The sequence below is a fragment of the Bemisia tabaci genome, chromosome 5, assembly GCF_918797505.1.
Source record: "Bemisia tabaci chromosome 5, PGI_BMITA_v3".
Lineage (NCBI taxonomy): Eukaryota > Metazoa > Arthropoda > Insecta > Hemiptera > Aleyrodidae > Bemisia > Bemisia tabaci.
Window position 1 is genome coordinate 29,024,180 of NC_092797.1, and position 27,796 is coordinate 29,051,975.

At 37.6% G+C, this 27,796-nt stretch overlaps 3 protein-coding genes across 4 annotated transcripts; 1 reads left to right on the forward strand and 2 right to left on the reverse strand.

The window, feature by feature from the left end:
- Positions 1 to 2,356: 2,356 nt before the first annotated feature.
- LOC109037876 (enhancer of yellow 2) lies at positions 2,357 to 8,417 on the reverse strand. The gene is made up of 4 exons (XM_019052729.2): positions 8,026 to 8,417; positions 6,276 to 6,374; positions 5,493 to 5,635; positions 2,357 to 4,068 (listed from the first exon to the last, which is right to left on the reverse strand). Exons 2-4 carry the CDS (start codon positions 6,338 to 6,340, stop codon positions 3,938 to 3,940), a joined length of 339 nt encoding a protein of 112 aa, XP_018908274.1. The 5' UTR covers positions 6,341 to 6,374; positions 8,026 to 8,417; the 3' UTR covers positions 2,357 to 3,937.
- A 178-nt stretch (positions 8,418 to 8,595) lies between these two features.
- On the forward strand, positions 8,596 to 14,699 carry Atu (Another transcription unit). The gene is made up of 2 exons (XM_019052737.2): positions 8,596 to 8,818; positions 10,121 to 14,699. Exons 1-2 carry the CDS (start codon positions 8,799 to 8,801, stop codon positions 12,219 to 12,221), a joined length of 2,121 nt encoding a protein of 706 aa, XP_018908282.2. The 5' UTR covers positions 8,596 to 8,798; the 3' UTR covers positions 12,222 to 14,699.
- Positions 14,700 to 14,802: 103 nt separating this feature from the next.
- Positions 14,803 to 27,652, reverse strand: LOC109037855 (non-structural maintenance of chromosomes element 3 homolog). Of its 2 annotated transcripts, none has more exons than XM_072300513.1 (6): positions 27,444 to 27,650; positions 25,859 to 26,133; positions 23,179 to 23,392; positions 21,462 to 21,550; positions 19,272 to 19,409; positions 14,803 to 15,294 (listed from the first exon to the last, which is right to left on the reverse strand). In XM_072300513.1, the coding sequence occupies exons 2-6, from the start codon at positions 26,129 to 26,131 to the stop codon at positions 15,181 to 15,183; spliced, it is 828 nt and encodes a 275-aa protein (XP_072156614.1). In that variant the 5' UTR covers positions 26,132 to 26,133; positions 27,444 to 27,650; the 3' UTR covers positions 14,803 to 15,180. The 2 variants fall into 2 exon arrangements, with proteins under 2 accessions (XP_072156614.1, XP_072156615.1); XM_072300514.1 differs by lacking the exon at positions 14,803 to 15,294 and adding an exon at positions 18,035 to 18,572 and having other exon boundaries at positions 27,444 to 27,652.
- Between the last annotated feature and the right edge of the window lie 144 nt (positions 27,653 to 27,796).

The following is a 27,796-nucleotide window of genomic DNA, read 5'->3' on the forward strand; positions in this document are numbered from 1 at the left end:
CAAAATTTTGAGTAACATATTCTAGAATATTTATAATTATACCACAAAAAAATTAAGATGGATCTTCAGAAAAAGGCTTGTCATTGACGAGGGATTAACAGCAGATGAAAATTTGAGGCAGATCTGAGCTTAGGCAAAAATCGCCAATGTTGACTGATCCTGTACAATTTTAATTAAAATCTTTTTATGAATACTTTTTCAAAAGAATTATGGAATAATAAAAACATTCTTTTTGACTCAAGAATACATTAAACATTTGGGTTAAAAAAATCAGCATAACATATTTCTCTCATGACAAGAGTAAGTATTCAGAAAGTGGTTTTTTCTTCTAAAAATTTTACAAAACATTATGTATGAGTCATTTGAAAAACTTTGAGCTATTACAGTGTTTTGATATTATAAACTTAAAAAAATTGAGTTCGATTATGATCTCTAACAAACGTGTCATAAGTACTATACACTATTGTAATTCTGCCGTTCATATTTATTGAATCTGAGATCTATTGGTTCTTTGCTTGGCTGAAACTCCATGAACCATCAATAAATGCCGCAAGTAGTTTTGTCTTGTCGACTGCATTTTGTTGCAGTAAGAACAGAAAAGTTCTCCAGTATGTACGGCTTTGTGACGGCTCAGAGAATTGGGGTTTCTGTAGCGAGCTCCACAAATTTTACACTGGAATGGTTTCTTCAAGGATAAATCTGTGAGACATCAAATAAAGAACCCCCTTGAGAGGTGCAAGATGCTAAAACATGAGTCCCCAAAAAAAATAGGACTAGGAGACACTTTTATTATAGTAAAACATAGCAAGCAGGAGAGGCATCGTTAACTGAGGAGGGTGAATGCCATAACATTTAAGAGAGTTTACAACGACCTTCGATGTTAAAATATATCATGCATTGCAAGGACATGCGGCTGGTCAATTGGCAGAAGATTCTCACATGAATGGAAACAATGGTCATTGAATTTTAATCACACTCCATGAAAAAAAAGAAAGATTTGAAAGAAAGGGTGTCGGCAAGTAAAAAGGACAGTTTTTTGTAGTCTGCGCATTTATCACAGCATGAGTGCATTTTCTGATTTTTTCTTCTTTAACAAAGGGTAACAAAAAAGGAGACATACCTATGAGATTGGACTGATTAGTTCTTACTTTTATGTAGTTTTGCAACGTACTGTCTGATGTTTTGGAACTAATTTTGGAGCACTTGCTTTTCATGGAAGACTACATGAGATGAAAAAAGTAGAAATAGATATTAAAGCTTACAGATATAATTAGACAGATAGATTTGTATGGATGTTACTTGTGATAACCGTCAGCTAAATATAGATGCCCTGCTATCTAAATTTAAAGAATACTTACTTAGATAAATGCATTATTGTGAGAGAACACAAGAGCAATTTCTACCCACAGTCACACACTATTACCGGACTCCATGTTTCAGTACCAGATGCTGTTTGTAATTTGAACCAGTAGAGTAAGCCTTCTTGCAAATGTTGCAGTAAGTTTTCCCTTCATGAAATTTCATGTGATCACGTATGTCTTTTTCATGCTTGTACTGGAGAAGACAGATGGGGCAAAACAACTTGCTTGACGGCACATAACGTTTAACTCCTGGGAAAAAAATAAGACGATTAATTATTTCATGATCAATCATGGACAAGAGAAAACAGGTTCAAAAATGAAGACAGATCCAATGCAATTAAAAATTTTGATTCTTGTGTAACTTTCAGAGATCAAACAAGTGAACGCAAATGTAAAATTAGAAGAAATTCACACAGCCGCAGGAAGCAGGAGATGTGAAACTACTAACTTACATCTATTCTGGATTGCTCGAATGGAATCACAAAGTGCGGAAATTTTCAAAAGAAAAACAGCTGTAAAGAGGAGAGGATTCTTGATCTTTTCATGAGACTTTTGACAAACATCTGAAGGAAAAAAACAACTTTGACTTCAATTAAACATGAATGTCAAAGACAGTGTTATCTATCATTAGAGAGGTTTCAGAGTAGAATGAACGAGGTGAACTCATTTATGATTGGAATGCACTTTAATCTTCCTTGTGTTTCTATGAGAATAATACTGAGAAACATTCGTTCTACATGGAGAATTATTTGATCTGAAAGAAATCATGTTCTTAGTGATAATTGACTGATCGCATCTCATAATCTAATTACATTGAAGGGACACACCGGAAAAATTATACCATAGAAGGAGACATACCGATATTTTTCAGGTAGGTAGCCGCTTACACTGTTTTCACTCAACTTCAATGTTTACAGAGTCTTTCCTGGTTCTATTTTACACGAAGTAAGTATCAAAATATTTAAAATGAATAGTAACTAACGTAACAATATAAATGAATTTGAAACCATTTTTATTTTAAATATAAATTGACAAATTTATAATATTACTTCAGATTTAGAAAAGAGGTATGCAGTACAGCCTCGGGAGTTAACTACTTAAGATATAAATTAAGGTTATGAACCAGACTTAGGTGTCTTCGATAGTTTGTTTTGGTGGACTGCTTTTTGCCGCAGAGATAACATGATGCTTCGCCTGTGTGAACAAATTGGTGATGATACAGAGTAGCTGGAGTTTTGTAACTGAGACCACACACGTTACAGATGCATGGTCTATTAGTAGCCTTGCGCTCTGCAAAACCTGCGACAGTAATGATCTCTGTGAATAACAAGCAATGCTTTGGATGATTTCAAAATAAAGAATTTAGAAAAGATGGGAAAAAACCTCAAACACAAGAAAGTTAATCGACCGCTCTCGATATTGCGAATTTGTTGAACATGAAAGAAATCATACAGACTTGATTTCTGACACGGCGACCAGCAATCAATCATAATCGCACATTCCGCAAAACTCAGTTTTATTTCTTTTCATTCAGCGGAGGGTTTTCTTCAAAACAGCTCATTGAGTATTTCACAGATTTCATATTTTCCTAGGATTGGAATAAATAGTTTCCCATGCGCTTTTTTTGTTTTCCTGCAAAAACTACCATAAATACTTTCGATTGAACCTTTAATAACTAGCCTCAATTGATCAAAAATTATTTGGAGCATCTGCAAGAAAATAAAGTAGGGAAGATTTAGTCAAGCTAAAAAAGAAATGATGAACAGATAAAGGATGAAATAGGGCATCTTTGAGAGCTCCTTTGAGACATATGTGAAATAACTGCACTGGCATTCATGAGGACAAACAATTGAAGAGACTCAAAACCTCGTGGGTATTTAGAGATAAGAGACGTTTCACAGAATGCACATCATTTATAAAGCAGATTTATGATTTCAGTTTTACCTACACACAAAATGTCTATACTGAGAATCTGAAATATAATATCTTGCTTAAATGACCTAACTGCAGTTTTTTCAAAGGAGTAATGTGCCGCTCACAAAGGTTACAGCATCTAGACCTATCTGATTTTTTTTGCTACCCAATCTTTACAAATTTGCCATCCTTCGTAGGCAATTTTTTTAAAGAGAATTCAAGAACATGACAAAACCTCCGTCAGTAAAATCGACTAGTATTAGACTTTAAGAAATCTTCCATTTCCTGATAAAGGTGCACTACACTTAGATACTTCCATTGACGATGACTTGAATGGATTTGAATTCTCACAACTCTTAACCTGACATAACCTCATAAAAAATTCATTTGAATTAAAAAAAAAAAAGTAGAAATGAATGGGGTTTACTTTTTTGCTTTAACAAAAATTTATTCTATTGTGTTGTTACTTAAAAAATTAATAATAAATTATGTAATTGAGTTAAATAAAAATAAATACACTGACTAAGATCACAGAAATTAATAGAAATGCTACAAAAGTTCATCAACTTATTAAAAGCCATTCTACAGACAGCTGAGTCAAATGATTGGCGAGGGATGTTTTATTACTGAGCCCCTGAGCATCTCACAAAATGTTTGTTTCCTTAAGACATGCTTTCATCCGCTGCAGTTTCTGTTTTCTTTTTTAATTCATTATCATAGTATCCAGCTTCTTTGAGAAGATGTTCTTTAACTTTCTGTAAAAGTTCTCGTTTCACTGAATTCGGCACAAGGGCTGAAAAGAACAAAACAGACAAAAATAATTATTAAACACATCCTGACAATTATATTCGTATTGCTTCAAGTTTCAGCCACTTGGCTCGGTTACTGTTCTTCTTACTTGAAAAATGTGAAGGACTAATTTTAAAGAATTGATTCTTAACTTTCTGTACATATGGGATGTCCCTTGGTATTAGACTTATTTCTGGAATATTTAAAGTTGCATGAAGTCAAGGATGGTAAGGACATAATAGGAATTGACTCTAAGAAATCCCCTGATTCATCATCCCCAAGTCCCTTACTTCCTCTTGAGATATAAAAGGGGGAGTCTGTAGAGTACAGCTTATTTCGATCATGTTGGAAAATCGAGTAGCACTGAGGGGTAATTGATTCTATCTATAAAAAGAATTAGCTACCTAAAATTTAAGTCAATTAGAAGCATTGTCAGATAACCCTGAAATCAATTGAAACTTTGGAAAAATCACACTGGTTTGAAACAGGAAAAAACAGGCAGATCAGCGGAAATGTGTTTCTTAGCTATAAAATACACCCAAATGAAATAAAACACCTGACTATCTCTTAAAAAGGCATCTACCAGCATATTTTAAACAAGAAAATCTTATTTTGGACCCATGGATGAGGGTGGAAGGGATCATGGCGCAGCTGATTTTGAGATGCCATGCGTAGCAAAATGATTGATTGAAAAAAAGATTCTAGGACTTCCTCATGAATCTCAGAACAGGTGTTCCATTGCAGAGGGAAATATATTTGAAAAATTGTTGGGAAATAATGTGTAATGGTTGTTTTAGCTTAGCCCTTAGGAACTATGTTTGAACCATTTCACTACTGACCAAATTACTCTAATATTGGGGTTTTTTTTAGAGGTGAGTCCCCCTCCTTTGAGAGGGGAAATGTAAATTGGGGAGTTTAATTTTCTATCTTATTCTCCCTCTATTCAAGTAGATAGGAAATCCACTCAACGAAATGTTCACAATCTTCGACTTTCCTTTTTAAAACATGCTTGCCTCTGATTATGCTGTGAACAGACAAGAAATATTCCAAAACTTCTGGCAATTTTTGATGATATTTTCTACTTCCTGGGAAGAATAAGAGTGATAATTTAGGAAATTCAGAATGAAACAAAGATAATTTTGCATCTTTTGAAAGGACACGTATCTATGTTGGGTAGGGATCTGGAATATTTTTAAATTGTCTCCATGTTTTAAAATACCGACAAGTACTTTTGATGGGATAATGCTATGTTATCTCCTTAACATTAAATTATCCTTAATGTCATCCTTAAGGTATTGCTTAAGTTTGTGATTACTTCACTTGAATTTTATAAAAGCTGAAATTCAAAAGAAGAGAGGAAATCAAAATGAAAAGAGTCAATTAGCAATTTCAAGACAATGAGTCTATACTGGATAGAAAATGGTTTACCTCTTCCTTTGACTGCAACTTCGTCCATTAGTTGTTGAGCAGTGATTCCTGGGCCTTTTTCCCTTGCGATTTCTCTACATATCACTTGAATTTGGTCGCACCAGCCACATTCTACTAGACGCTTTTTTAATAGTTCTCGAAATCTATCAATTAAAGAAGAAGAAAAACAACTTGAATTAAGAGAAAAAAGAAATGAAAATTAGAGTAAATTAAAAAAATAGATTATGGTAATAAATATGGAGTGCCAAAAAACTACGAAGAAAAAAAAATAGGCTCCATGAATGGTATGGTCTTAAATAATACTGTGCTGGTTAATTTTCAGTTCTTGTTCAGTTGAGCCCTACAGAAAGTTTTTCTTATAGAAGTGTCTTCCTTCCAAGTCAGTAAGATATTAAAATTCAACATTTAGTCTGAAATATTCTATGCAAATGAGTGTCCGCGTTCAATGTCAACCTCTTCTTGATACAACAAATGAGAGAAATAAATTGCTTTGATAGATACTGCAAAAGTGAGATTTTATTCTTTTTAAATGCATCCCAGATATCAGGAGGAAACCAATACAGATTTTTCACGGTTCTAATTAATGTTTGAATTTTTTTTTTCCTACCTAAAATATCACACAAGCGATAATCCTGTGCTCTCCGTTAATTCAGAATTAGTTAGAATAACCCGAAAAAATACTTGTGATTATTATAAATTTGTCATGTTGAATAGAGTGGGTCATCCATTAGCACCTTCATAAACTGAAGGAGCCAAAACAAATAAAGAGCCTCAGATACTAACCTGTCATAATCACCCGTTTGCATCAAATCAACATAGGCAGTATTCCTTGGAGAACTTTGAGACATCTTTTCTTGCCGGTCTCTAATACTCGGAGGTCAGCTGTTGAAAAATGGGCTTAAATAGAGCTTTTACAAAATTAAATCGGCAGTGATAGAAAAAGCAAATGATCAAGTATGGACACTTCATTAGCTTGGATTAGAGTATAAAAATGAGTGATGAGTTTACAATATTCTCATCGCTTACCTTAATTTCTTTTCTATGAATTCAGATTCTGCTAACGACATTGTACCATCAAGCCTCAACAGGGGTGCAGAATCTTTCAAGCTTCCACGTTTTCACAGGCCCACCTGCCGGCTTTTCAGATTGTTCTCATCAGTTTTTAAAAAAATTTTCTTAGATTTTGAAAAGCAGACCTTTTTCTTTGCGTTCCGTTCGATTATCAACTTTTGACCCCTAAATGTTGCCAATCATTCCACATTTTTAAGCACCCGCCCGTGAGAAGCCCGCATGATCGAGTATTTTCTAAACGCCTGAGCCTTAATTCAACTTTTGGCCACCCATAAGAAATTTGCCGGTGCTGTAATTGATTGGCTAGAATGTTGATGATTTTGCCAACATGCACTTAAATTCAGTGTAAAACCGATGCCCATAACTCACAAAGGAAAAAAAGAGCTCATGCGAGCACAATTTTGGAAGTGCAAGAATCCACCTCATGATCATCAAAATTCGTCATGTCAGTTCGCAAAAAGTTGTCCTGAAAGATGGGTAAAGATTTAAGGAGATGGCAACAGATTCGTTTCTGTTCAACTTTTCATCTGATAGTTGAGTTCCATGTTACTATCGTACAATCCAACTTTTTTTCCAACTTTTCAACAGACCAAAACGGAAGAAAAGTTGGTTGAGAAGTTTAGCCGACTGAATGGGCCTGTTGCAAACTTTTGCTAGAGCAGAATGAAGAGTTGTTTCCTATAGATAATGCCTCAAAAATCACGATGAGCGCATCGGCAAAGTCTGAAATGCACTCATAAATTCACAATCTGCGTAAGAAATTTGCGTTATTTTGAGCTTCCCGCTTCAAAAACGATACTACTGCACAGGTGAACATTTTGTTAGAGGAGTCGCTCCATCGTCGGCAATATTCATCATGGCCGACGCTTGCGCAGTTCCTCGCGTAATTCGAGGAGAGTTCAAGGTCAATTAAGGCGGGCGAGGAAAATATGAACGTAAACACGCCGATTGTTATATGGTTTAATCCTGTTCAGGTATTATCTCGTCCCATCACACGTGTTTTGGCGGACTGGCGTCGGCCATGATGAGTATTGTCGCCAATGGAACGACTCCTCTAACAAAATGTTCACCTGTACCGTAGTATCCTTTTCGAAGCGGGAAGCTCAAAAAACCGCAAAAATCTTACGCAGATTGTGAAGTTATGAGTGCATTTCAGACTTTGCCGATGCGCTCATCGTGATTTTTGAGGCATTATCTGCAGGAAACAACTCTTAGTTTTGCTCTAGCAAAAGTTTGCAACAGGCCCATTCAGCTTAGATTTCTCTTCTCGACTAAACGATGGTAGAGCTTGTTTCATGCAACCTTTCTGTTTTGCTGTACACATGGAATACACAATGCTCTATTCCTCGCATAAAGAAATAGAGGAAAAGTTATTTTAAACACGCTCTGAAACAGTGACCCACTCGCTATGTGTGCACCAACTTCTTACAGCAAAAAAGTAATATAGGAACATGCGACTTACGAATGCAGTAACGTGACAGCTGTTAATTGGGTTGTTTGCAGTTGTGCCACTGCAAGCAAGACCTGTCCAAATATAATCAAACGCCAGGCCCTGAGAGATATGCAAAAGAAAAGTACTTCACTTAATTTGATGGTAACTAGGACTTCGTTTCATGCAAAGCATCCACAGGAACAGCAAACAACACCTTCAGGAGGCTTCAGGGGCTCTTTCTTCATCAACTGAATACACAGGACGCGAAATGATGCTAACCGCAAGTATTATTCAAAATAAAGAAGAATCATTTTGGGCATGACTGTTTCAGATAATAGAGATAAAAAGATAAAAAGCTAAAAGCTACAAATTTTCGACGGACGACGAAGCTTTGAAACAAAAACAATATGTTGATTTCCTTGATTTGGACTAGTTGACGTCACAATTGATTGTATTGACTTGATTTTAAAAACAAAATTATAACCTTACAACGTTCTAACAGTGAAAACCTATCGATATAAATCGAACATTCGGAAAAAGTTCCGTAGTACGTACTGTATGTAAGTGATGACGTACGACGTACACCGGACCGGGCACCGGTAAATAGTGAAATAACCTAAAAACGTGATGATAGCTCTAGCCGTGAAGTTAGCGAAGTTCAGGAATCCAGTTAGTCTTAGTCATAATTTTTGGAATATTTTGTTAAACCAAGAGTTTAGTTATCGTATTACTAATTTAAGTCAAGTTTATTCAGTTCCTATGTAAAAGTCTTTTTTTTATTCTGAGTGGTTCTTCGTAAGACAATGTCAGGCCAGAGCGATAGGTAAGACTCCACCTGGTTCCCTCTATTCGAGGTATAGCCGCATCATGAAGCTGAAGCTGAATCAATATCTTAAGCTTAGTAGCCAGAATCATCCTTTCAATCCGAAAATTCAGTGGATTCAGAATCATGAATTCCAAATGCTCAGCAAGCTGAACCATATGTGGTGTAATGAATCGACTCAAAATGTGGAAGATAATTGAACATTTTGCAGTTGGTACTTAGTATTCCGATAATTAAACAAAAGGGGGAGGCAACATTACTCAAAATACTGTACTCAGTAGGGTCCATATTAAATAAGTGCACGCACTTCTAGACTGTGACAGAAGATCCTCCATCTTGATTCTTGCATTTATTTTCAGTTCTAAACTGACGTCAGACAATCTGCTACTGCAGTTTAAAAGTGCATGAACTCATTTGGTGTTGACTCTAATGGAATCGTGCATGAAATGATAACTTAAACCAGTACGACGGAACCCAACCTTCATTATAAAGTGCATGTGCGCTGATAGAGAAACAATCCAGTAACCAAAATATAGCCACATCCCTCCCCTGCTGCTCTAAAATCGACTCATTAAGCAGCTAAATTATTTAATATATCGATGGTGTAAGTTGGCAATAACATAACTTGATTTTGGCGGTTATGAGTCAGCTGCAGGAATAAAGTGTAGTAGATGCCATTTACCTGCTATCAATATATTTCAATCGAAAAAAATTTGTAAGTCACCTAAAAACGCAGAACTCAAAACACATATCTTGGCGTTAATTCCAATAACACGTAACTCGTGCCATTGCGCCACATTTTTACACAACACACGCTCTCCCGGGAAGAATGGTGAACAATTTAGGAGGGAAAATTAAAAGTTAGTACATCAAAGAATCTTCAAACAACAACAACATTGTTATTGTTTTAACATCTAATCCAACGGATAACTGAGTACTTAATCATCCTTTTATTTTTATCCTCATTTCATTTTAATTCGTACTTAATTGTTTTAAAATTGTATTGTGTCGTTATTTTCCTAGAATCTGTCAATGATGAGCCAAAACCATTTTTCCTTCAAAACCAAATTTAAAAGTTTAAGTTTAGACAACTTTAGTTTCCAGATAACATGATTGCTTAAGTAACTATGAAAGAAGAACTTTCTTAGTACGGTCCGGTCGTTTTTACTCGACCTCTTATATCTATTAGATCTAAATCACAAATTTTTGCTCTTTACATTTAATTAAAATAATAAAAAGTAATGTTTCCTAATGAACTCTGCAGCTGATTTAATCACTCATGCTTTGTATTTTTCTTTACAGTGATGCAGATGAACCGAGACGGAGGCAGCATAGTGACACAAATGATTCAGCAAACTCGGGGAGTGGTGTCGAATCTGGCAGCGATAATGGATCAGCCAGAAGTAAAAGCGCAGGTAGTGAGGCTGGCTCTGCCAGAAGTGGAGGTTCTGGAGGCAGCAGAAGATCTAGAGGCTCAAGGAAATATGTAAGAAGAAAAACATCCGATGGAGATTCAGATAGTGGCTCTGCTAGTGGTAGAGAATCTGTCAAAAGCAAAGGATCTGGTAGGAGCAAAAGCCCGCTGAGCGATGCTGGTTCTGATAAGAGTAGAACCTCAGTTCGGAGTAGAAGCCCCCTGAGTGATGCTGGCTCCGTCAAAAGCAGAGCGTCTGTTCGTAGTAAAAGCCCCGGAAGTGATGCAGACTCAGTCAAAAGCAGAGCCTCTGTTCGGAGCAGAAGTCCTGATAGTGATGGAGGCTCGGTCAAGAGCAGAGCCTCTGTTCGGAGCAGAAGTCCTGAGAGTGATGCAGGTTCGGTCAAGAGTAGAGCCTCTGTTCGGAGCCGAAGTCCTACAAGCGATGCAGGCTCAGTTAAAAGCAGAGCCTCTGTTCATAGCAAAAGTCCTGGGAGTGATGCAGACTCTGTTAAAAGCCGAGCATCTGTCAGAAGTAAGAGCCCCATGAGTGATGCAGGCTCTGTGAACAGTAAAACTTCTATCCGAACCAAAAGTCCTGAAAGTGATGGAGGTTCAAGCAAGAGTGGTGGTTCTGCTGGCAGTAGAAGATCTGGAAGTTCAAAGAAATCTGCTAAAAGAAAAACTTTGAAGATTGATGATGATAGTGATGGGTCCGTCAAAAGTAAGGACTCGAAGAAAAGTAGCGGCTCAGTGGGTAGTCGTAAAAGCCGTAGAGAATCATCTGAGCAGAAGGGCTCTGGTAGTGAAGCTGAGTCAAGTAAAGAGGAAAAAGGTGTAACTGCAGAAGCTTTGTTCGGTGATGCGGACGATCTAAGTTCTGATGACAGTGACAAGAGTGAAAGGGCTAAAAGTAGAGCTAGTGATGTAGAAAACGAAGATGCACGTAGCAATGCAGGTGAAGATGAAGTACGACCAAGTGGAGATGAAGGAGACTTTGATGGTGAACGCTCCCCAGGTAAAGTAGGAATTCAAGAAGATGAGGAAGAAGCGGAAGAACCAGTCGAGACAAGGATCGATGTTGATTTGCCAAAATTGAACTGTGATCTTGGGAATGACTTACATTTTGTCAAATTGCCCAATTTTTTATCTGTCGAAACTAGACCATTTGATTCAAAGTACTACGAAGACGAAATTGATGAAGAAGAAACTCTAGATGAAGAGGGTAGAGCGCGCCTTAAACTTAAAGTTGAGAACACCATTCGCTGGCGTGAAATTTTTGACAAAGATCAAAATCTAAGTAAAGAAAGCAATGCTAAGTTCGTAACCTGGTCGGACGGAAGTATGTCCTTGTACCTTGGATCGGAAATTTTTGATGTATACAAGCAACCCCTTCAAGGTGACCACAATCATTTATTTGTAAGGCAAGGTACTGGTCTTGCAGGCCAAGCTATTTTTAAAACTAAGCTCACATTCCGACCACATTCTACAGAATCCTTCACGCATCGCAAAATGACACTTTCTTTGGCTGATCGGTCACAGAAAACATCAGGAGTCAAAATGTTGTCCTTAGTTGGCCATGATCCAGAGCATAACAGAGATGAGCTAATAAAGAAGGAAGAGGAGAGACTCAGAGCCTCGCTCAGGAGGGAAAGTAAACAGAAAAGAGTGAAAGAAAGAGGTGCATCGCGAGGGCTTAGTGCAAGCTATCTAGAGCCAGACCGAGAGGATGGATCAGATGATGAAAATGCCATCTCAGTTTCAGCAATCAAAAATAAATTCAAGCAAAAGGCACTGAATACAAGAAATATTTATTCCTCTGATGAAGATGGATCTGACCTGGAGGTAAGCTCCTCGAAGAAACATGATAAAGCTAAAATTGTATTTTCTGACGATGATGACGAAAAGTCCAGTGCTGGAAGTGCAAGTGGAAGTGATGATGAAAAGTCAGCGGGTAGCAAAACTAGTGAGGAAGAAAACGATGATTAATGAGATTTCTAGCAAGTTCTACCTAGTTGACAGGCATAGTTCATATGAACCCCTCATGTTCAGTGTAGTCCGTGGAACATGAAGTAACTTTCATAGAATTTTTATTCCTTGATTTCCCTCGGATTTTGTTTAGACAATTAGGTATGTCTGGAAGTAGATATGCCGAAAGTGGGCTTACATTATTAATTTTTTCCTACCTCTTTAAGAGAAATCAATGTTAATCATTATTTATCATTGATATGTTGGGTTACAAAGACAATTAGTAATGACCTAGTCGTAACATTCTCAGTAACCAATTTTGTATTGGCTTTTACAGATAAGTTGACATTATATTCCCTCAGCATTTGTAAAAAAGATTTTTTTATGTTATGAAAGCAAAGACAGCCATTCCCTTCTTTAAACATTCAGATTTCATTTAACACTTACAATTCCAATCAAACAATTATCCACAACCTTACCTTTGAATTTTGTTGTGATCGCAAAAATCAGTCTGGACAAAAATGTTAGGATTGTGAAATTGCAGGCTGGTCCCATACCCACAACATGAAAAAGAGAAGAAAATAAAGGTCGACCAATCTGGCAATTTTTTCCGAAGTCGATGAAAGTGTTGTGCAGAAAAGTCGCCTCCAGTAATTCTCAAAATAAGTACATGCTCTTTCAAAATTTGAAAACATTGACAGATTCTGATAGCTTCGAGTCCTGTTATGTTGGTGTCATTAATTTTTGACGAAAAGTGCTGTGTTGAAAATGAAAGTACCTTTTAGCTCCGGACAGTAATCTCTATGAATACTTTTTTGGTACTTTTAACGAGGATTGTAATATAATTTGCAAGTAAGAACTCCTATTCGTAGCTCATTTTGAGAAACAACATTTGTGCCATTGGATTCTCAGCTTTCTGGAGTTAGCAGCTGCATGTACAGTGAAAACCTTAATTTTTGTTGAAAATCATTGGGGGCAATATGGTGGAACTCCAGGCTACTGGAGCCCATCAATATTTTCAAATTCTGTAAAGACATGACTTCTTAGAATTATTAGCGGCAACTATTTGGCATTACACTTCCTTCTATTTCCTAAAAAAGCAGGAATGGTCCACTAAAGTGTCTCTTGACCTGTAGTAGTCGATGACTCAGTGATTAATGTTGTAAATGTAACCTTAGTAGTCGAAAAAAATCTGAATACCTTGACAGCTAATCAAAGCTCATCAGTGACTTGTGCATTGTTTTTAGTACGGATGTGATCATGAGTGGTCGGTTGAATTTCTGTACTATGGTAGATTTACATTGTGATTGAAGTTCCTGTCTTCAAGATACGCCATGGACAGAAACCGGTCAATTTGCTTTATTAAATCTGTTAGGAAATAATCATCCTGAGGAGTCAATGGAGCTGTTGCATACGTGAGGAATTTGCGATTTGACTGTTGATTCTTATGTAGAAGTTTGCGAGAAACACGATGGTGCCACTGGTTTTCTCTGAAATCAACTTTCAAGCTCAAAAAAAGCTCTCAAGTTGAGTCCGAAATGGAGGGAATATCCCACGCTATCCTGAGAGTCCACCTCTACATCGAGACGTACTCTCCATGCAAAGATACGGAGCAAATACATTAGCAGTGATGTCGTGTTTTCAGTTTTAGAGTCCCCAAATAAAGTGGCAGCCCTGTCAATGTATTTGCTCCCTATCTTCGAATAGATAGTTTGTCTTGATGTAGAGGTGGACTCCCAGGATAGCGTGGGATATCCCCTCCATTTTGGCCTCAACTTGAGAGCTTTTTTTGAGCTTGGGAGTTGATTTCAGAGAAAACCAGTGGCACCATCAAGTTTCTCGTGAACTTTTACGTAGTAATCAATAGTCATATCGCAAATTCCTCACACATGCAACATCTCCATTACAATGTTAATCTATTGAATTGGATGAGTATTTTCCATCACGCTCATATTTATGCAACATCTGACAAGAATTTTTCAATCCTCCTCAAGTCATCATGAGCTTTGACAGAATGAAAAATTGTTACATACCCCCATAATACTCGCGAATGTGTACCTGGTCCTGACACTTCCAGTTTAAAAAAATTTATTTTTAATTATTTTCCCAATAAGTACGAGGGAAACGGAGGTAACTGTACGACCTTTGCCATGGCTGCTAGTTTCATCGCATTCACCTCTCCTTTTAAGAGTCTTAAGTGACTCCTTATGATGCTCCATGCCAAATTTTAATGCATGAGGAACTTGAAAATCTCTTGAGAGGAGAAATCAATACTGGAAAACTGTCAGCTAGGGCAACGAAGGTCATCAGATTTACTCTGGGTCTCCCTCATCATCACCCAAACCTGTTTATCGTATTTATTTATGACATTCGCAGCTTTGTGATAAATTCTGGTTTTACTCGATAGAAATCACCCGTACAGATCTTTATTGGAGCAATTGTAGATAAATGTACATACCATGAGTGTAATACAATGTAAATAAAATTTCGTGAGAATAATCTTTGAGTTTTGATAGTTCTCACATCCCAAATTCTAATTACAAGACTTAGACTCTTAAAGACAGGCTTACATTTTCACGCAAAATTTCAAAACATTAGAGGGTAAAATTTTAAAATTTATTTTAATGAAGATCCTACAACACTTTTTTCTCAGCAAAAAATGGTCTTGGTTAGGTACATAATGTATTTCACATCTCACCTCTTTGACAGAGAGTTGGTAGAGATATTAAGTTCACAAAAACGTTAAAGTTTACGAAGGTAGAATAAGTCTAGATACTAGAAAATGAACAGAGTATTATTAACTATTTTTAACTGTAATTCAATTGGTAGAGGAACAAAATAGGCACTTTTTTGCATTAGATTCTTAAAACTACACAAAACAGTGGGAATGTCCACAACGTATAAACAATATAAAAATAAAAGTATTAAACAAATTATTGGCCGCAAAGACAAATGGTAACAAAATATTCCAGGTCCACTTTCAGTTGTTGAAGCTAGTCTCGCCATCTTCAGGTCCACTTTCGTCACCACTGTCACTATGATCTTCTACATCTTCATAAAGACTATTCCAGTGGTTTTCCGAACAATGGTAAATCTAAAAAACAAAATTGTCTTAATCTATGATCTAAAATTATTTTGACACGAGCGTATGCGGTTCAGAATGGATACCCCTAGAGAATAAAAAATTGAAGCATCTTTTTTTTTTTTTTTTTTTTTTTTTGTTTAAACGGAAGTGAAAATCTGCTTTCTCCCGCACTGGATTGAGGGGGAACCGAAGTGCCCCCAGATTCGGCGAGCCCCGGGGGGGTTTTCCAGGCCCACTCCCAGGTATCAGATACCAATCGCGGCCCGGTCCGAGTGGAACGTCCCCAGGCATCGCTGTCCGGGGACCTCGGTCCGGGAGTGTGAATGGTTATGTGGGTTTGGCCTATGACGGTAGGCCCGCCAAACACTAACGACACTCCCCTTGAGATGCATCCGCACTACGCATCCCCTTTTGTCCGAGTTTAATTCCCACCCAACGGTCAGCCTACGGCCATTACCTCGTCAGGCGAGAGGGCCCCCCGCAGCAGTGTCCAGCCGGACCCCACCCTCATAGGAGCACCCCGTTGCCTCCGGAGTACCTAACCCCCGCCAGGAGGGATTTAAACCTCCCAGCAGCTCTGAGGATGGGAATCCGTACCCCGAGGGGTCCGTCGGCACTGGAGCCTCTGAAGCGGAAAGGTTACCTCCCGTGGATGTGTGGGGGATTCCAGGTGGCACCCGGCCAGGACTCCAAGGAGTCCTGTGTTACGCCGGCGCTCCGAGTCCTACCCACTGCACCCATGGGACTCAGACTTCGCAGCGCCCCTCCCTACGAGTAGCGAGCGACGCGGCCGGCCAACCCCATCCGAAGCACTAGTCAACTTTGACTTGCTCCTCCGGTCCGGCCCGCTTTCAGCCCCCGCCAACCACCAGGGCCGGATGCGCGGACTCAAGGTCCGCATTCCGGGATCCTGATGAAGCATCTTGGGAAATGTTGCTTACTCAAAATTTCGCATGGAATAGATTAAGTAAATTCAATGAATAAGTTTCCAAAGCAATCTCATAGGTTACTGTTTATATTTCACGATAAAATAAGTGAAGTTCAACTTTTTGCTTGAGAAGATCAGTCTGAAATAACCAACGTACAGTTCTGCAAATAATTAGGTTCAAGTTTCTCAAAAAAATTTTCCTTAATGCACAGTACTAGCAAAAGACGGGCACACTCCTTTTGTGATTATAAGCTCACACCAATTTTCCTTCTTTACTGAATTGCAGTTATGTACATTGGAAATTAGGTATCATGAAGGTCTTACTTGATATTTGTGGCCAATTATCGTTACAACTGATGCAAAAGAATGAAAATATTGAAATTGAATATTGAATATTGAATCATGGAATTTCAACCACGGAACCAATCGGAAATTTTGTTGTCATGACTGGTATGTCGTATGTCGTTATAAGCGATGTCAGAACGTCCGATTTCCACTGATACAATTAATCTTGATCAAAAGTTATATTTGCATCAACTTTATACAAGCCACCGTTCTCCAGTAATTTGTACTTAAAGTTTCCATTATTTGCCTATCAACTGATGCCAGTGTAGCAAAAATGTGTCAAGTAGGGTGATTTGCACTTATAACAAGCCGGGTGCATTTCACATGGAAACCCAGGAGCTGTCTCTATTCATACAAACCTCTCCCTACTCTCTACTCAAATGAGAGAAATTGTAAATACGAGAAAGGTAGATAATAAACAATTGAAGGTGAGAGATAAGTAAAAAGGAGAGCAAAAGAAAAGCACCTAAGGTGGACGGTGAGATGAGAGAGCTTGCAGAGTCACAGACTAGACTACTGTGAAACACTAGGGGACACTGGCCACTTAGAGTGTTTCATGCAGCGCCAGCTTCATTTAACAGGGCAAGTATCGAAACTTAACCGTTTTGTTGCCGTTTCGAAGAATTTTCCCTTTTGTCATGACCGTTTTTTGCAGAATTTTTAAAATTCTTATTACATATTCATGTTGGTTGGTCATGTTCTTGAATAAAAGTGGAATTTTAAAATGAATCTGAAATTTGGGGGAAGTAATAACACAATTTAAAAGTATGATGAAAATAATTCCTTTTTCCCTCATTTCTAATCTGGTTTACAAGAGTGCGGTGCTAGATTTTGAGCCAATGGCGGCAAATTTTACGATTTTTTTAATTGTAGGTATCAAAACAAGATTTTAGATTAAAAAAAAGTACTAACAAGAAAAGGTGGCAAAATCTCTCACTTCATAAGAGCATAAAACTATAGCCAACTAGTCATCCTTTCTTACTGTAAGAGATGGCAGCTTTAACTTTCGTACAAAATTTCAAGAACTTATGCTAGTGTGGACAGGGATTTCAAAAAAAGTGCGCCAATGACGAATAAATAAAGCATCTTCTATGCATCCTCCCCTCCCTTCAGCAGGTTCATTTGATGATTCTTACTGATGTTTTAAGACGGACGTGAAGGGGTTGGCAAAATACAGACAGCAAATAAGTGAATCCGGCCCTGGTCATGGAGGGGTTAAACCTTCATCTGAACGAAAATAGTACCTCGTCAGACTTCAGCGCAAATTCAACTTTTTGATCAGTATTGATGGATAAGTGCAATGCAATAAAAAACAGGGTGTCTAGTCTACCTGTATGAAAACCAGATTTTGTCAGGGAATTTAATCAAGTCGGAGAAATCGGAGAAAAGGAAAGTCAGAGAATTTTATGAAAGAGACAGGAAATGTGAAAAATTTGGAAACTCACAAGATATAAAAAGAAGAAAAAACACTAAAAAGACACTTTGAAAACTCATTATATTGAAAAACATCAGCACTAGGTCCCTACAATTAGATTGAAACTAAATTTGGTCCAGTGCTCAATGCTCTAGAGAGGAATAATGTTCATTTTCAGGAATAGCAATTTAATTTTATTAGATGATTAACATATAGGGCTGTGCGAATATTCGCAATTCCGACTATTCGCGCCGCGAATATTTGGCGAATATTCGCTTCGTCTGCCTCGCGCACTATTCGCAAATTGCGAATAATCGCGCCATCGCGAATAGTGAATTTTTGAACTGACATTTTCAAATATTCGCGCTGTCACGAAGAACGAATTTTCAAATATTCGCGCCATCAAAAATAACAAATTTCCGAGTGGCAATCGTGAATCTGCGAGGACCTGCGCAAGGCTCCAGCTTCCACCCGAGACATAGCGAACAGCAGATCTCCTTTGATCTTTACCGACTTTGCCGAGTTTACGAACAGCGAGCGCGATTGCGATTAGGGGATAAGCAAAGAGCCCAAATTAAGGATTGAAAGACACAGAAATGTCTGAAATAGAAAAAAAAGTTCATAAATACATTTTCATTTACACTGAAAAAAATAAAATATTGTGTCTGGTGATCCTTCGACACTAGCTTGACTGCCCCGTGCAGTTAACTTCAAATCCTGGGAATGCATACGTACCTGCAGGGACAGTCAAGCCAGCATCCAGGGATCTTCAAACACATTCTTAACAGCCTGGGCTACTGTTGAAAAAATTAATCACATTTTTTTTGTCGACTTTTGTAATATTCGCGAATTTTCAGACTTAAAAAAGTCATTTCAAATTATTCGTTTTACTATTCGTAGCTGTGAATAATTGACTTAAATTATTCGTTATTCGCTTCGCTATCCGCGAATAATTGCCGAAATTATTCGCTATTCGCTTCGTTCGGAAAATTCACTATTCGCACAGCCCTATTAACATGTAGAGAGAAACAAGCCACACGTGTCCATCATATGCAGCAAAATAAATTCAAGAACAATTTTCATTTTTAGTTCTAAGCGCGATGTGAAAAGTCAGGGAATTTTGATTATCTTGGTCAGGCATAACCTGGAAAGGTCAGGGGATTTTTCCCTGTAGAGCCCACAGACACCCTGTTTGAAGCCACTCATGAATGATGAAAACTTAAATAGGGCCACTTACAAAATTAATAGAGCTGTGCAAAGTTCCTATGAGTGTTTCTAGAGAGATGAAAAAAATCTTACCTCACTCATAAATTTGAATACATCACTTTTTTTTATAGTGAGCCGTGCTCGATCACCCCAACTGAAAACTTTGATTTTTTCATCTGGATCCTTGGAGGGCTCATCTTTGTAACTAAGATACTGCTGTTCAACGAAGTCCTGAAACAATATTCTCTCATAAATATACAAAATATATTTTTCCTCTAGATCCATAAAACTCTATGCCTGCATGCCAATCCTCTGTACAGGATGGCCCAGACCTACCATACCTGGCTTTTTCCTTGCTTGTTTTAGGGTGTTCAAAGTCAAGGACCGCATGAACGAACAGAGAATTGGCCCCACAGAATCGGAATCTCATCATTCTGGAGCCCTCCCCTTTCCCCTTAGAGGAATTCTAACTTTGAAAATAAGGGTTTCTGTCAGAATTTTGAAATTATTTGATCAAAATCGGAACGTAGAGAAATTGTTTGCTTCTCTCAATACCAAAAAGTCCAAATAGATCCATAATTGCCTAAAATACTGACCTCTGAAGTTGGAGGCCCGCACCCCCTATGATACAATTCTGGGTCACTAGATTGGAGTAGAGGCCCAGAAAAAAGGGATGAATTGAGTTCGGGTATTTTTTGGTAAAATTTTGGGAGTGCCGAAATAAAAATTATATTTCAGACATACCATTAACATGATCAATTCACTACAAATTCTTTCTCAGACTCTGATAGGTTTCAATTTTTAGGTAAGAGAGGTAAATTTTTCTGAGAAGAAAAACTCGTACTTGGACTCATAAAGTATACTCTTACAGTCTGGTGGCTGACCTTCAAACATCCTACATAGTTGTTATTGTTAATCATTGAATTACAACCATTGAGAGAAAACGTCCGCAAGGTATCACAAAATTAAAGTCTACCTCAGTTTACAACCGACACTGGATAGGGATACAAGATGATGGAGTCCGTCCCAAATCAGTTGATACACTTTTGGATTGCAACAGAAGATCTGCCATCTTAGTTCTTCCATTAACTATACATGGAAAAGCGACATCAGATAATCTTCAGTCACAGTAAAGAAATGCGTAACCTTATTTGGCTTGGACTCTATAGTCCGTTTCACTTAACCTGAGACTTATTATTCGGCATTAAAATCCGTAAATGGCAACGCATCAGTCTTGAGCGCGGGTGACCGGACCACTCGCCAGACGCCTACTTTGTTCAGCGACCATAGGTCGGCAACCCGTCCATTGTGAGGGTAGGAACAATGGGCACCCTTCATCCCTCCTAAGCCCTAGTACCCGGACCGAGATATTTTTCTTGCTGAAAAATTAATCTTTTGGCGTAAAAATTTAGTTCCAGCGTGAAATTATGATATAAACGCACTACAGTTTCGTCCAATTATCTTAATTCTGAGCTGATACACGGTATTTGCGTGTGACCGTGATTCGCTGCGAAATATCGTATGTCAGCTCAGAATTAAGATAATTGGACGAAATTTTAGTGCACTTTTATCATAATTTCACGCTGGAACTAAATTTTCACGCCAAAAGATTAATTTTTCAGCGAGAAAAATATTTCGATCCAGGTACTAGGGCTCATTAAGGAGGGATGAAGGGTGCCCATTGTTCCTACCTTCACAATGGACGGGTTGCCGGCTTATGGTCGCTGAACAAAAGAAGGTTTCCGGCCAGCGGTCTGGTCACCCGCGCTCGCGACTGATGCGTTGCCATTTACGGATTTTAATGCCGAATAAATAGTCTCAGGTTTCGTGAAACAGACTATAGCAAACATGGTAAATGATATCCAAAAAAGCTAAAAGCCACAGCTTTTTTTTTTACTTTCAGCTCGTTTAAACATCATTTACCATGTCTGCAATAGCTTAACCAGCCAAATTTGGCATTAAAATTTACTCTGGCAAACTTTGGACTTATGTCTTTTTTCAGCCAACTTAACAACTCTTGATCATAAAAAGTGGCGAATCATAATAATAACGCAAGAAAGGTACAATAACTGAGCCGTTATGGAAGTGAACAAGAATGTTTAAAATTGATTTCAATCTTTCTTCAGTAAAATTCCAATTTTTCATGATTCTGTTAAAAATTACTCAAGATTAATGAAAATTTTATTCGATGGCATGCCCCATCTAATAGGTAGAATTAAACGGAGAGGCATCAGCTTACTTAAGCCCTATACTCTGTTTAGTATTCAAAATTGGCACTTTTACCCTTGTAAGCAGTGTTTTGATATCTTCATTGGTGAACAAGATCTCATTTTCCAACACTTTAATATTCCTCAAGAAGCAATAAAGTCGCTCTGGAACAGAATGAATCAAAATTTGAGAACAAGATTTAATAAAAGCACATTTCAGCTACTTGTTACACTTCTAAAAAAAGGCTCTTATCATTTTAGATGGATTACTACTTACAATATTCTTTCAATAAATAGTTAGTCTTATGGCAGTCACCAAAGATTGTGGTAACGCACTCAAAGGAATGGTATATGAAAAGTGCCAGAGCCTCTTCAATCTAAGAGTAGGGTAAAAATACCACGTTTCTAGCCAAAAACTGAAATGTTTTACTCAAGCTCCTCGAAAAATGTATCAATTTTTAGATTTTTATCTAAAAAAAAGTCAAAAAATTATTGATAATTTGGATTTTAGTTTGAAATATTTGTTGCAGAAAAAAATGGAAATCTCACTAATTCCATGAAAAAAATACTTAAAAGTCCATTTATTTTTTGTGGAGCGAAAGATACACATTCCAATTTTTAGCTGAAGACATTATTTTTACCCTACTTGAAGATCCCGAAGAGATCGAAGAGGTACATTCACTATTCATAGAACTTTTCTTCAGCAAAGCCGTGCACAGTTTACTTTGAGGATAGAGTGCTTCTAGCAATTTTAGACTGAAAAACAAAATTGATCTAGCAATTTAAAACTGAAAAACAAAATCGATTGACATCTTCTCGCTATAGAGCAATCTCAGGAACATGTTCTCCTCTGTAGCTAGTCATGGGTTCCAAAATATTTCACTGATACAATAATTTTGAGGATTTTTTTCTGATGAATCGCTTTTGCATATAAATACACCAGATAGTTCTTTTTACTTATCAGCACAAAAAATAACATATTGATACATTATTTTCTTTTTGTGGAAAAGCTAATGAGCGTTATTTTTTGAGGTGTATATTTTATCTGCAGATATAAATAATTTCTAATTTAACAGGAACAGATTGAAGTATTGAGTCTTCTTAACACCTACAGTGGCTCATTTGTTAAGGATCAACGGAATATTAATACAAACGGTTTTTGAAGACTAGCCAAAGCCATTAAGGGCCGAATGCAGTGCATGATATATTTTAGTATAAGAGTTCTTTGTAATGATAGGCTGCTCAAGGGCTTCAAATACTAATGGGTGTGGCATTAGATTATGCAACGATGTGTTCTGGAGTTCAAAGTTAGTGGGATATTTCACATTAGATGTAAAACTTAGCAAAATCTTAATAAATGCTCTCCACTCAGACTTAAACTGATGAGAAAGGAAAAAGTGGTCAAAATATCAACATCAACGCTTTGTACTCAGTTTAATTGAGTTCATCATGGTGAAGATAGAAAGTATGACTTCCCAGTTAAAATTAACTGGTTAGGTTGGATTATGATACTTTTTTTACCTATAAAATACTATTATTAATCTCTTGCTACATACCTAAAGGGGATTTAAACTCAAATAAAGACAAGTCGAGATTAATCAGAGGCTCAAGGGGCATAATGAACTGTGTTGAAAATCGCAACTGCGACCTCTCCTCCATTCAACTGCACAACAAGGTAGAGAAAAAAATTCCGTTTCATTGCAAGAAAGCTTTTTTTGCAATCACAAACATCTTATGAGTTGTCTTTTCTTCGAAGGAAATGTAGAACAAGTAGAAAAATGATTATTAGGTACCTTCCTTGACAGGGGTCTTCATCATAAATAAAAAAGCCAGAACAATGGATAAAAGCCCATCTTTGGCACGTTCTGCATTGCTATTCCAAAGTGATAATTCTCGCTCCAACTTGGGATCTCGCAAAGAGTAATCTTGCTCTGCTAATCGGTTCTTAAGGGTATAAGATTCTTTTCCTGGACCATTCCCCATCTGAACGAGTTGCATCCCAAAACACTAGAGAAAACAGAATGTAAAATAATCAACAAACATACATCTAAGTAACACAAAAGAGAGAAAAAAACCTGAGGATGAAATCAATGTTTCCAATTTTTCTAATTGTGGAACAAAACTGTAGAACTTCTCTGATACTAGACAGCGTAAAACCTGAAACAACTTGTAGAGCAAATGCTGCCTTCAGTGATTTTTTTGTACTACGTACTCAGATGCAATACAAGAACAACAGGAACTACAAATGTTACAATACAATTAAAGTGAATGCCAAATAAACTTACATACTTTTTGAGTTAAGCAGAAGATCTGTCATCTTAGATCTTGTGCTTACTTTCAATGGTAAACTGATAACAGATTATCTTCTGTCGCACTCTAAAAGTGAGTAAACTTGTTTGGCTTCAACTCCAGTGAAATGAAAGTTGATATTATATTTATACTTGACCACTCTGGCCATGCCTTGCTCAAGGCACCTGAGAGGCTAGAGTTATTGTTTCTTACATATTCCTTATGATTTCGGCCATAAAGTGTGCTCTGACGTAGGACTGATTGGTCACAGCTCAGTTGTTGGAAAAATGTGATGACAATGGGACCTTGTGTTTTTCTATTCATTGGAACCAATTGAATTTCGCCAAAATTTGTTACTAATGCTGCAGTATATAGCTAAGCATGCTTTTTATTTGGAGAAAAGCCTATTTCTGACTATTAAAACTGTCTGGTGACGGGAGGGCCACCTCACAAAATGTAAGAGCAGAGCAGGATATAAAACCATTCTAGGCAATCATATTCACATTGTTTTTCTTGAGTTTGTTTGACTTTAGAAATATGCTAAATTAGTTTCTTTTGGAACTGCTTTGAAGTTCTGGATAAGCCCTTTAAAATAGAGCGCTCATGATGCACTTAAGTACTATAATATGTGTAACATCTATCATTTCTATTGACACTAATTTTTCGAGAGTTTCAACTCTTTTTTTGGTCATGTTACAATTTTGTTGGAGGTACAGATTTTCATACATCTATACTATAAATTCCGAGACCTCCTACTTTTGCATAACTGGTAACGCTTAGTTCCAGCGTTTTGCCAGGCCGATTTTCATGATTTTTGCGGCTATCAACAGGCCATCGTCTCTAAATGAGCTTGCTCTATTCAAATTTTCAAAATATGACCCAGGTTTTTTAATATTACGTGGTGAAGTTTCGAATTCTCCCATTTAAACAATTAAATTTATATTTTTCGTCATAGTTTGTTTGAGCATTCTACTAGGCCGATTTCCATGAGTTTTGCGGGTATTGACAGGTGATAGGCCCTAGATGAGCCCGCTATAATCAGACTTCGGAAATGGAACCCAGGTTTTTATACAATCTAGTTATAAAAGTGAGCGAATTTACAGAATGCTCCTCAACTGCTGCTGCTATGTGCAGAGGGTTGCGCAGTAGCCGAGAAGGTTGCGCAGTGGCTGTGTAGCCTGCGCATTAGCTCTGATCTATGAGCAGAAGATTCATCATTTAAAATCAGTAAGGGTGATGGCCGAGTCCTCTAAGGCGTCAGTTGCGTCTCCGAGCTGTCCTGTTATAGGTTCGAACCCTGACGTAGCAATTTACTTATTACGACCTGTAAATTATGTGACGTTGTTTTACTGTTGCAAAACGCATCCTTTAGACTTCAAATTATTTCTTTTTTTCTTATCAAAAACAAAAATCATTTCGTTCTTAAAAGGAAAATATACCTAATGTCGTATTTTTATAGGGCAAAAATAAAAGCGACATTGATAAGAAACTAAACGAGAAAAACGCAAAGATAAAAAATGGATAAGTAAAAAAAATGAAAATAATGAAAAATTAAACAGCATTGATAGTCTATTAGGCTCTTACTACTTCCGTTATGAAAGTTTTGCTGAGATTTGTTAAATAAATTTTATCATGAAAATATGAATTTTATTAACGCTGCGGCAACAAAAAAAGGCCGCAAAACGGCCCCTTGATGGCGCAGCGTGCCTTCAGGGGGTTGGGACTCGTAGCGGCCAAGGGGCGAAGACCCCTAGTTACCTTATGAGTGCCTTAGTTTGTTGAAAATGATCGCTCAAAATTCTCGCATGAGTCTCCATCCAGAGAGCCTATATTTTGGGTGGTGAAAGTTTATTTTCTATGTACAATAAAAGCTCGCTCGGTCAAACTACACATACGACAAAATGCCGATTAAGTCAAATTTATTTTCGGTCTCTAGATATGTTTATAAGTTAAGTGGAGAATTGGTTAAGACGAATTGCCACACAAGTCGAATTTTTTTTCAGTCCCTACACAATTCAGCTTAGTAAGCTTTTACTGCATTTAAACCCCACTTTTTTGCAAATGAAAGTATTTTAATCCTCGACGGAGTTTATGTGGTTACTTTTTTAATATTACCATACAGATAAATGTACTGCTTGCAGTGTGAATAAGTGTCAACTATTACAGATTGTCCTTCACACTCACCTTCTCAAAACGTGATTTAACTTTTTCCATAAGCTGATCAAATTTTCTAGTTTTGCTTTTGATGATGTCATCTCGGATTTTGGTTCTCCTGGTAACTTTTCCTTCAAAATGCCGATGAAGAATGTATTTGACTATATCAGCCACCAATTCCTTGAATTCCTCCTCCGATAAGTGTTGCGACTGGGATGCAACCGACTGTGTTTGGGATTGAGATGCACGGCTTTTATTCAAGCTGCTCTTTCCAGATTTCATGACTTTCTGTGACTTTGACATGTCTGAAAGTAGAGGTTTTGAGCACAAGATTAAAACTAATTTTGACATAGTCATAAAATTTACTCTTCGCAGATATAAACACTTTTCATATGCCCAAAGTATACCTCTTAAGTTCAATAAAGTTGTGGCAGAGAGGATGTACAGCTGCAACAAGAAGCTCACATGGGAAATTGAATCAGAGACTTTAGGGCTTTTTTCTTATCCGTGGAATGCATGGATCGCGATGATAGCGGTTCGGGCTGGTTCAACCAGCCTGAACCAACCTCAACCTACCTCGTAAGGGTGATCCAAGCGTTCCACTGGAACACATGGAACAGTTGGATCGCGCCAGTGGAACGCGATAAAAAAGTGATGCGTTGCGTTGTGGTCCACTGTGGTTCGGATAAATAAAAAGCCCTAATGAAGCTGAATGTGGGGGGAGAGGAATTTAAGAGATATAGGGCTAAGAGGGCAAAGCCAAAATCCTGCCAGCCAATAATCTACTTGCTCCAGTTACTTAATGTGAGATGCGTTGCCAAAGTCAACTATTTAGGACTGTTTGGAAACGGAATTATCAAACGGTCTGTGTAGTTAGACTCCATTAGAAATACCCGATGATTGTTTGTTCACTTACAAAAGCCTAACGTTCCTACCAAATGCTCAATGATCTCAGGAGGACGATACGACCGTTCAGTTGCATTAAGGAACCGAAAACGAAACGGAATTGGACAAGTTGACTTTGACGACAAATCTGTGTAGAGCTCTAGGGTAGGCTTGGCTTGGGTACAGGGCTAAGCTCTCACTAAGGCATAAATTAGGGTTGACTACCGGTATGCTATTACCTAAAAGTCCCATCTGACCAAGTCCAGAACCTGTGACAAGTCACCTTGATGTTTTTTGAAAAAGTAAAACCTGAGCGGTGATTTGAGACATTGGAACTGAAGGTACTTGGTGCATATTTCAATTTCAATCATCAAATTTCACGCTGTAAGTCAGTTTCTAGAACATTTGAGGAGCTTGGAGGACAAGGCGCATGAGTGCACTTTTTGCTACTTCAAGAAATAGTGTTTGAAGTTTTGAAATTACATGGATACTCATGACAAAAAAATAGTTGAGGCTGACTAAGTATTTGATGCTTAAAATTTGGAATTTGGGAGCGAATTTTTCATAAAATGTGCATGAAGACTAGTTTTACTTGAAATCATCGAGGTAAACATTCTTTCAAGATCATGTCACTATATGTTCTGCATTAAAGCGAGACTTTAAATAATAATCTTTCTCCATAAAAAAAGCACTTAGCGGAGCGCACTGCATGATAATAAATGGGAATTACCTGAAAATTGAATGAGATGATGAGGTTCGAACTTGACACTTGATGGACTTCTAGGCGAGCCTCAAGAGGCAATAAAAGTTTAGTAAATTTTTAAATTGACACTTGACAATGGATAACTTTACGTGAAATATTAGAATAGAGAATAAACATGCTCACGCTCATGACACAACACACAAACACAAACTCTGCCTTGCCTACAAGACCAATCCACACAGGTCAGTCATTCCGGTGGACGAGTTTTGGTACTCTACTGCGCAGTGACGTACTATTGAGTGCTTGCAATGTATTTCTTATGGGTGCACTCAATAGTACGTCACAATGAGTGCTGCGAGTTAGGGCCGGGCGGGGGAGTG

What these genes read in the sequence shown, in the direction of transcription:
- LOC109037876 (XM_019052729.2), bottom strand. Translation starts at nt 6,340, where the DNA reads ATGTCTCAAAGTTCTCCAAGGAATACTGCCTATGTTGATTTGATGCAA. An exon ending in CAAACGGGTGATTATGACAG is followed by an intron (nt 5,636 to 6,275) that starts GTTAGTATCTGA and finishes TTTAATTGATAG; the next exon opens with ATTTCGAGAACTATTAAAAA. An exon ending in AGTTGCAGTCAAAGGAAGAG is followed by an intron (nt 4,069 to 5,492) that starts GTAAACCATTTT and finishes TGTTCTTTTCAG; the next exon opens with CCCTTGTGCCGAATTCAGTG.
- Atu (XM_019052737.2), top strand. Translation starts at nt 8,799, where the DNA reads ATGTCAGGCCAGAGCGATAG. An exon ending in ATGTCAGGCCAGAGCGATAG is followed by an intron (nt 8,819 to 10,120) that starts GTAAGACTCCAC and finishes TTTTCTTTACAG; the next exon opens with TGATGCAGATGAACCGAGAC.
- LOC109037855 (XM_072300513.1), bottom strand. Translation starts at nt 26,131, where the DNA reads ATGTCAAAGTCACAGAAAGTCATGAAATCTGGAAAGAGCAGCTTGAAT. An exon ending in GAAGACCCCTGTCAAGGAAG is followed by an intron (nt 21,551 to 23,178) that starts GTACCTAATAAT and finishes ATTCTGTTCCAG; the next exon opens with AGCGACTTTATTGCTTCTTG. An exon ending in TATTCAAATTTATGAGTGAG is followed by an intron (nt 15,295 to 19,271) that starts GTAAGATTTTTT and finishes TTTGTTTTTTAG; the next exon opens with ATTTACCATTGTTCGGAAAA.